The sequence below is a fragment of the Myxocyprinus asiaticus genome, chromosome 5 (genome assembly GCF_019703515.2).
Source record: "Myxocyprinus asiaticus isolate MX2 ecotype Aquarium Trade chromosome 5, UBuf_Myxa_2, whole genome shotgun sequence".
NCBI lineage: Eukaryota > Metazoa > Chordata > Actinopteri > Cypriniformes > Catostomidae > Myxocyprinus > Myxocyprinus asiaticus.
In genome coordinates this window covers 55,388,992-55,398,991 of record NC_059348.1, presented here as the reverse complement: position 1 = coordinate 55,398,991, position 10,000 = coordinate 55,388,992, and the positions used below count along the sequence as shown (strand labels likewise).

The window sequence follows — 10,000 nt, the reverse complement described above, 5'->3', positions numbered from 1 at the left end:
TCTCTCTCTCTCTCTCTCTCTCTCTCTGTCTCTCTCTCTCTGAGATCACAGTGAACAGTCTCTGCTCTCACGGCTGCCATCTCTCTCTCTCTCTCTCTCTCTCTCTCTCTCTGTCTCTCTCTCTCTCTCTCTCTCTCTCTCTGAGATCACAGTGAACACAGTCTCTGCTCTCACGGCTGCCATCTCTCTCTCTCTCTCTCTCTCTCTCTCTCTCTCTATCTCTGAGATCACAGTGAACACAGTCTCTGCTCTCACGGCTGCCATCTCTCTCTCTCTCTCTCTCTCTCTCTCTCTCTCTATCTCTGAGATCACAGTGAACACAGTCTCTGCTCTCACGGCTGCCATCTCTCTCTCTCTCTCTCTCTCTCTCTCTCTGTCTCTCTCTCTCTGAGATCACAGTGAACACAGTCTCTGCTCTCACGGCTGCCATCTCTCTCTCTCTCTCTCTCTCTCTCTCTCTCTCTCTCTCTGTCTCTCTCTCTCTGAGATCACAGTGAACACAGTCTCTGCTCTCACGGCTGCCATCTCTCTCTCTCTCTCTCTCTGTCTCTCTCTCTCTCTCTCTCTCTCTCTGAGATCACAGTGAACACAGTCTCTGCTCTCACGGCTGCCATCTCTCTCTCTCTCTCTCTCTCTCTCTCTCTCTCTCTCTCTCTCTCTATCTCTGAGATCACAGTGAACACAGTCTCTGCTCTCACGGCTGCCATCTCTCTCTCTCTCTCTCTCTGTCTCTCTCTCTCTGAGATCACAGTGAACACAGTCTCTGCTCTCACGGCTGCCATCTCTCTCTCTCTCTCTCTCTCTCTCTCTCTCTCTCTCTCTCTCTCTCTCTCTATCTCTGAGATCACAGTGAACACAGTCTCTGCTCTCACGGCTGCCATCTCTCTCTCTCTCTCTCTCTCTCTCTCTCTCTCTCTCTCTCTGTCTCTCTCTCTCTGAGATCACAGTGAACACAGTCTCTGCTCTCACGGCTGCCATCTCTCTCTCTCTCTCTCTCTCTCTCTCTCTCTCTCTCTCTATCTCTGAGATCACAGTGAACACAGTCTCTGCTCTCACGGCTGCCATCTCTCTCTCTCTCTCTCTCTCTCTCTCTGTCTCTCTCTCTCTGAGATCACAGTGAACACAGTCTCTGCTCTCACGGCTGCCATCTCTCTCTCTCTCTCTCTCTCTCTCTCTCTCTCTCTCTCTCTCTCTGTCTCTCTCTCTCTGAGATCACAGTGAACAGTCTCTGCTCTCACGGCTGCCATCTCTCTCTCTCTCTCTCTCTCTGTCTCTCTCTCTCTCTCTCTCTCTCTCTCTGAGATCACAGTGAACACAGTCTCTGCTCTCACGGCTGCCATCTCCTCTCTCTCTCTCTCTCTCTCTCTCTCTCTCTCTATCTCTGAGATCACAGTGAACACAGTCTCTGCTCTCACGGCTGCCATCTCTCTCTCTCTCTCTCTCTCTCTCTCTCTCTCTATCTCTGAGATCACAGTGAACACAGTCTCTGCTCTCACGGCTGCCATCTCTCTCTCTCTCTCTCTCTCTCTCTCTCTCTCTCTCTCTGAGATCACAGTGAACACAGTCTCTGCTCTCACGGCTGCCATCTCTCTCTCTCTCTCTCTCTCTCTCTCTCTCTCTCTCTCTCTCTGTCTCTCTCTCTCTGAGATCACAGTGAACACAGTCTCTGCTCTCACGGCTGCCATCTCTCTCTCTCTCTCTCTCTCTGTCTCTCTCTCTCTCTCTGAGATCACAGTGAACACAGTCTCTGCTCTCACGGCTGCCATCTCTCTCTCTCTCTCTCTCTCTCTCTCTCTCTCTCATCTCTGAGATCACAGTGAACACAGTCTCTGCTCTCACGGCTGCCATCTCTCTCTCTCTCTCTCTCTCTCTCTCTCTCTCTCTATCTCTGAGATCACAGTGAACACAGTCTCTGCTCTCACGGCTGCCATCTCTCTCTCTCTCTCTCTCTCTCTCTCTCTCTCTCTCTCTCTCTCTCTGTCTCTCTCTCTGAGATCACAGTGAACAGTCTCTGCTCTCACGGCTGCCATCTCTCTCTCTCTCTCTCTCTCTGTCTCTCTCTCTCTCTCTCTCTCTCTCTCTGAGATCACAGTGAACACAGTCTCTGCTCTCACGGCTGCCATCTCTCTCTCTCTCTCTCTCTCTATCTCTGAGATCACAGTGAACACAGTCTCTGCTCTCACGGCTGCCATCTCTCTCTCTCTCTCTCTCTCTCTCTCTCTCTCTGTCTCTCTCTCTCTCTCTCTGTCTCTCTCTCTCTGAGATCACAGTGAACACAGTCTCTGCTCTCACGGCTGCCATCTCTCTGTCTCTCTCTCTCTCTCTCCGAGATCACAGTGAACACAGTCTCTGCTCTCACGGCTGCCATCTCTCTCTCTCTCTCTGTCTCTCTCTCTCTCTCTCTCTCTCTCTCTCTCTGAGATCACAGTGAACACAGTCTCTGCTCTCACGGCTGCCATCTCTCTCTCTCTCTCTCTCTCTCTCTCTCTCTCTCTCTCTGAGATCACAGTGAACACAGTCTCTGCTCTCACGGCTGCCATCTCTCTCTCTCTCTCTCTCTCTCTCTCTCTCTCTCTCTCTCTGTCTCTCTCTCTCTCTGAGATCACAGTGAACACAGTCTCTGCTCTCACGGCTGCCATCTCTCTCTCTCTCTCTCTCTCTCTCTCTCTCTCTCTCTCTCTCTCTGTCTCTCTCTCTCTGAGATCACAGTGAACAGTCTCTGCTCTCACGGCTGCCATCTCTCTCTCTCTCTCTCTCTCTGTCTCTCTCTCTCTCTCTCTCTCTGAGATCACAGTGAACACAGTCTCTGCTCTCACGGCTGCCACCCTCTCTCTCTCTCTCTCTCTCTCTATCTCTGAGATCACAGTGAACACAGTCTCTGCTCTCACGGCTGCCATCTCTCTCTCTCTCTCTCTCTCTCTCTCTCTCTCTCTCTCTCTCTGTCTCTCTCTCTCTCTCTCTGTCTCTCTCTCTCTGAGATCACAGTGAACACAGTCTCTGCTCTCACGGCTGCCATCTCTCTGTCTCTCTCTCTCTCTCTCCGAGATCACAGTGAACACAGTCTCTGCTCTCACGGCTGCCATCTCTCTCTCTCTCTCTCTCTCTCTCTCTCTCTCTCTCTCTCTCTCTCTCTGAGATCACAGTGACACAGTCTCTGCTCTCACGGCTGCCATCTCTCTCTCTCTCTCTCTCTCTCTCTCTCTCTCTCTCTCTGAGATCACAGTGAACACAGTCTCTGCTCTCACGGCTGCCATCTCTCTCTCTCTCTCTCTCTCTCTCTCTCTCTCTCTCTCTCTCTCTCTCTCTCTCTCTCTCTCTCTCTCTGAGATCACAGTGAACACAGTCTCTGCTCTCACGGCTGCCATCTCTCTCTCTCTCTCTCTCTGTCTCTCTCTCTCTCTCTCTCTCTCTCTCTCTGAGATCACAGTGAACACAGTCTCTGCTCTCACGGCTGCCATCTCTCTCTCTCTCTCTGTCTCTCTCTCTCTCTCTCTCTCTCTATCTCTGAGATCACAGTGAACACAGTCTCTGCTCTCACGGCTGCCATCTCTCTCTCTCTCTCTCTCTGCTCTCTCTCTCTCTCTCTCTCTCTGAGATCACAGTGAACACAGTCTCTGCTCTCACGGCTGCCATCTCTCTCTCTCTCTCTCTGTCTCTCTCTCTCTCTCTCTCTCTCTCTCTGAGATCACAGTGAACACAGTCTCTGCTCTCACGGCTGCCATCTCTCTCTCTCTCTCTCTCTCTCTCTCTCTGTCTCTCTCTCTCTGAGATCACAGTGAACACAGTCTCTGCTCTCACGGCTGCCATCTCTCTCTCTCTCTCTCTCTCTCTCTCTCTCTCTGAGAGCACAGTGAACACAGTCTCTGCTCTCATCTCTCTATAGCCAGACAGTGATCACTCAGTCTGTATTTGCTTAGTGTCTTTCTCAGTTTATGCTCTTTCACAGCTCAGTTATTCTGCTGGTTTATAATCTCTTTTCAGGTGTAAATAGAGTTCCATCTTCTTTTGTAATTTAGTGGCATCTCTCCAATAGGCATTGTAAATTTTTTTTTGAAATTGTATAATTTGCTTGGGCCAGATTATGCTGTGCTGGTTTGGATGTAGTTTCAGCACCAGCTGTGAAAGGGCGCTCCCGTGCAGGTTCTGCTCCTGGCAATGCAGGGCTTCAGCCTGGTATGAGCTCGGCTCACTGCATTTTAGGTGCTTATAGAATTTCAGAGCTCTTTTTTGGATACTGATTAGTAAGAGGTATTGTCCTAATTCAGCTCTGCACGAGATGTTTGGTGTCTCTCTGTTTACTTTTAGGATGCTTTTACAAATTTGGGTATGCAGAGTTTCGATTTCTTCTTTTTCCCATTTAGAAAAATCTTGGGGTTTTAGGGATCCCCATATCTCGCTGCCATACAGAGCAATTGGTTCGATTATTGCTTTAAGGATTTTTAACCAGGTTAGCCTCATTGCTTTTGCTTTCAGTTCATTCACAGCCAGATTGAAGTTTCCTGTTGAACTTCCTGTTTTAGTCCCAGATAAGTGTATTTGTGCTCTGAAGGTGTCTTTATTTTCCCTACACCTGGATCTATTTTGTAAAATCATTATTTTAGTTTTTGCTAGGTTAATTTTAAGAACCCACATTTGACTGAATGTCTCTATGATGTCAAGGAGCTGTTGTAGTCCCTCTTTTGTTTTTGACAGAATGATTAAATCATCTGCAAAGAGGAGACATTTAATTTCTGATTCAGTCAGGGTTGGGGCAGGGGCAGTCGAATTATTTAATGCTTTGGCTAATTAGTTTATATAAATGTTAAATAGAGTGGGGCTCAATGGGCAACCTTGTCTGACTCCTCGTTGTTGAGAGAAAAATTCAGTTTGTTTGTTCCCTATTTTTACAGCACATGTATTGTTTTTATACATGGAGCTAATTAAATCAAATGTTTTCCCTCCAATCCCATTTTCCAGTAGTTTTAGGAAGAGTCCTTCGTGCCAGATTGAATCAAAAGCCTTCTCAAAGTCAACAATACAACAAAGACTTTGGTTGTGTTTTGGTGTACATGTTTATTAATAATCGTGTGGAGGGTGTAAATGTGGTCAGAGGTTCTGTGTTTGGGCAGAAATCCAATTTGACTTTTCTCCAGGATTTTGTGGGTTTTAAGAAAGTTCTGCAATCTTATACTAATAATTGAACAGAATATTATTGACACATATGGCTTTGTAATTATTTGGCTCAAATGTGTCCCCTTGTTTAAAGATGGGTGTAATTAGGCCTTGATTCCAGGTGTAGGGAAAATACCCTACACTCAAAACAATGTTGAATAATTTGATTATTGCGGTTTTGAACTTGTCATTGGTGTATTTGATCATTTCGTTTAATATTCCGTCAATGCCACATGCCTTGTTGGGTATTAATGCATGTAGTCTATCTGTTAGGTCATTTACTGTGATTGGGAAATCCAGGGGGTTCTGATTGTCTTTCATTTTTTCTTTCAGGATTTCTAATTTGGTTTTTATTTCATTTCGAGCAGGATTTGACAAAGTGTGTTCCCGTTATGTTCCCGTTTTGAATGGCCAATTCTTCCTGTTGTGGTCTATAGAGTGTGTTCCAATTGTTCCAAAAGTTACTGGTATTTATTGACTCCTCCATTGCTTGAAATAATTATTCTGTATGCTCTTTCTTTTTTGCTCTTAGAGTTTGTTTGTACACTTTAAGAGCTTCATGATATTGATGGCGGAGCTCTTGATTGTCAGGATCTCTGTGTTTTTGATTTGAAAGATTTCGTACTGTTGTTCTAATACTTTTACACTCACTGTCAAACCACTTTTCGTTGGTGTATTATGGTTTCCTTTTTGATGATTTTTTTCAAATTGCACATGGATGCTGATTGGTGGAATATATTGATAATGTCACTTATTGCCAGATTTATTCCTACTTTATTTTCTGGATATGTGTTCATTATAAATTTGTCCAATGATCATTTTATAGTTTGACTTTCTATTGCACTTTGATGATTTTCTTTGCTGATTTTGTGTCCACTTGTAGGATTGTTGCAGCCTTAGTAAATGAGAGGGCTGTCTGCGTGATTCGTTGGTTTGAGTTCGTTTTAGATATAGTGTAATTTTACAGTGGTCTGACAGAGGTGTTTGAGGACTGACTGTGAATGCTCTGAGATGCACTGGGTCAATGTCTGTAATGAAATAATCTACAGTACTGTTACCCAGACGAGAATTAAATGTATAACAGCCAAAAGAGTCTCCCCGTATGCGACCGTTCACTATATACAGGCCCAGCGATTGACAGAGCTCTAGAGGGCTTTTCCCACTTTTGTTTGTGAATTTGTCATAATTCTTTCTGAGGTGGTGTGAGGGCAGAGGGTGGCTTGTGTTTGTAATATATTTGTCTTCCTGTGTGTTGACAAAGTCTGGTTCATTTCCAGTTCTGGCATTTAAATCGCCACACATTAACACATTTCCTTTTGTCTGGAAATGGCAGATCTCATCTTGCAGGATGGAAAAGGTTTCTTCATTGTAATAGGGAGATTCAGCCGGGGGTAAATATGTAGCACACAAGAATATGTGATGGTCTGTGGAGACAATATCTTTTTGGATTCTTAACCAAATGTAAAATTTCTGATTTTTATAGATTTGATTGAGTCTATGAGTTCTGTTCTGTACCATATCAGCATTCCCCCTGAGTCTCTGTCCTGAGTCACCCCTCTTAGTTTGGTTGATGGTAGAACTATTTCTCTAAATGCAATTGGGCAGCCAGTGGACAAATCTCTTATATTCCACGTGTCTTGCAGTATTATAATGTCAGAATTCTGAATTTCTTTTTGAAGTCTGATTGTTGGCTCTTAACACCAAAAATGGAGGACCTTAGTTCTTGAATATTCCAACATGTGATTTTTAAGGAATATGAGCCCATTAATTAATTGCTTTTGTTATTTCAAAATCAAGACAAACATCAGTATGTTGTTGAATTGACAGATCAAGAAGAATATGTTAAATATTATGATGCATGTAAGAATATCTTTTTAAAATAAATTTATAAATTAAGTAAAATAAATATCTTATTCTCTCTCTCTCTCTCTCTCTCTCTCTCTCTCTCTCTCTCTCTCTCTCTCCACTGTGTGTGTTCGGAAGAAACTGTGAAGAATTTGCATGTGAACTGGTTTGTCTTGTTTTATTCACACATGCACTTATCACCCAAACACTGAACGAAACCAACTACACATCCGCTTCAACATTAAGTCTTTCTGTTAGTTAATATTTCTAGTAGCCTAAAAAATAAAACAACAACAACAGTAATAATGATTTTTTTTAAATCAGTAAGCTAAATGGACTTTTATTATAGTGAGAAATATATAATGTGACGTTCAGTGCTCAAATCAAAGGTCAGAGCGCGTGTTTGTGGTGGGTGGAGCTCGAGCACAGGTGTATCAAACCTTCACCTCACCTGAACAGAACCAGTGAAGCTTTCAGCACACCGACCGCCAAATCTGTCACACTTTCATGCAATAATATGACAGCAAACATGAGTTCAAACATGTGTTTATCAAGCTCGGAATATTCCTGTATAATTTCATGTTATGTTTCGTGACAGAACCGCGCACGTGCTTTTATGTATTTTTCTTTTTTCTTTTATAGTCTGTATAAATGTGTATTCTTTCGGATGTTTACAAGCGGTGGATCTTAATGAAAACGAACATCATTAACGGGGACAGAAGAACCGGATGAGAAACATGTTCGCGAGATGTGAAACGAAAATAAACTGACGGAGAGACTGACATAAAACAAACATGACAAAACTACCGACCTGCCTCAGTTTATTATATTTAACAGCAATGGGTGAGTAAATTAATGAACATATCTGTCTGTCTGTCATTCTATCTATCTATCTGTCTGTCTATCTGTCTATCTGTCTGTCTGTCTGTCTGTCTGTCACTGTCTATCTATCTATCTCTGTCTGTCTGTCATTCTATCTATCTATCTATCTGTCTGTCTGTCTGTCACTATCTATCTCTGTCTGTCTGTCATTCCATCTATCTATCTGTCTGTCGGTTTGTCATTCTATCTCTCTACCTATCTGTCTATCTGTCTGTCTGTCACTATCTGTCTATGTCTGTCTGTCTGTCATTCAATATATCTGTCTGTCATGCTATCTATCTCTATCTGTCTGTCTGTCTGTCATGCTATCTATATCTGTCTGTCTGTCTGTCATGCTATCTATCTCTGTCTCTCTATCTATCCGTCTGTCTGTCTGTCTGTCATTCTCTATCTATCTGTCTATCTATCTGTCTGTCATTCCATCTGTCTGTCTGTCTATCTATCTATCTACCTGTCTGTCTGTCTATCATTGTCTATATGTCTGTCTATCATCTATCTATCTGTCTGTCTATCATCTATCTATCTATCTCTCTCTGTCTGTCATTCTGTCTGTCTGTCTATCATCTATCTATTTATCTCTCTGTCTGTCATTCTGTCTATCTGTCTGTCTATCATTCTATCTATAAGTCTGTCTATCATCTATCTATTTATCTCTCTGTCTGTCATTCTATCTGTCTGTCATTCTATCTTCTGTCTGTCATCTATCTGTCTGTCATTCTATCTGTCTGTCTGTCTGTCATTCTATCTGTCTGTCTGTCTGTCATTCTATCTGTCTGTCATTCTATCTGTCTGTCTGTCTGTCTGTCATCTATCTGTCTGTCTATCTATCTGTCTGTCATTCTATCTGTCTGTCATACTATCTGTCTGTCATACTATCTATCTATCTGTCTGTCTGTCATTCTGTCTGTCATTCTGTCTGTCTGTCTGTCTATCTATCTGTCTGTCATTCTATCTGTCTGTCATACTATCTGTCTGTCATACTATCTATCTATCTATCTGTCTGTCTGTCATTCTGTCTGTCATTCTGTCTGTCTGTCTGTCTGTCTATCTGTCTGTCATACTATCTGTCTGTCATACTATCTATCTATCTGTCTGTCATTCTATCTGTCTGTCATACTATCTATCTATCTATCTGTCTGTCATTCTATCTGTCTGTCATACTATCTATCTATCTGTCTGTCTGTCATTCTGTCTGTCATTCTGTCTGTCTGTCTGTCTGTCTATCTGTCTGTCATTCTGTCTGTCTATCATCTATCTATCTGTCTGTCTGTCATTCTGTCTGTCTGTCTGTCTGTCTATCATCTATCTGTCTGTCATTAGTTTGTCTTAAACACTTTTAAAAACTCTTAAATTACAAACTCTAGTGCCTCTAAATGGTCAAAGAGTTTTTGAACATGCATTTTGGCTAATAAATAAATTGAATGTATTAATCATAAATGTAGGTTTTAAAGTATAATTAATCATAATCCATTTCTAGATGAGTTATTTTCATATTGTCTCAGGTTAATCTCAGGTTAGGCCTTACCTGGTTCAATAAAGATCTGATAGACATGCATATAATGATATAGAAAAATCCACCCGTATGAAATGTGTGCATGTATTTATGTATGCTTGTACTGTATGTGATTTAAAGGACATGGAAGTGTGTGTGAGTGTGAGTGATTGTTGTGCTATGTGGTAGAGTCACATTGTGAACATATTATTCTAGTGACATTAAAGCATTAAACCACCCTCAAATTACTCACTAATTTATGGCTTTCATGAAGGGAATAGCTGTAGAACTGTGTGTGTGTTTATGCTTTAGTGTGTTGTAATTTTAAACGTGTGTGTTTGTCAGGTGAGGTGAGCGGGTATAAACAATAACCAGAACTGTAAGACAGCATTCTCTTTCTGTGTCTCACTCTCTTCTGATGCATGTCTCATTCTTCTCATGAAAGTTGAGGGTGTTTATAGGTCAGTGCTTCTCAACTGGTTTTACTTCAGGACCTGACACACAATTACAGCTGTAACCAAATGTCCTCGAAATCAAACATGGACAATTATTAATACTAATATGAAATGTAAAAGACAGACAATATGAACGGAACAGTATGCATTTGTGACAATGTTGATTACCACAGAA

The 10,000-nt window shown here is 42.5% G+C and overlaps 1 protein-coding gene across 1 annotated transcript in view; it reads left to right on the top strand.

Moving 5' to 3' along the window:
* The first annotated feature begins 7,483 nt into the window (after nucleotides 1-7,483).
* Nucleotides 7,484-10,000, top strand: part of LOC127441337 (nectin-4-like) — a 36,242-nt gene continuing 33,725 nt past the window's right edge. The window contains exon 1 of the mRNA XM_051698643.1: nucleotides 7,484-7,839. Coding sequence (XP_051554603.1) covers nucleotides 7,791-7,839 — 49 coding nt within the window. The 5' untranslated portion in view covers nucleotides 7,484-7,790. The remainder of the gene's footprint in view (nucleotides 7,840-10,000) is intronic.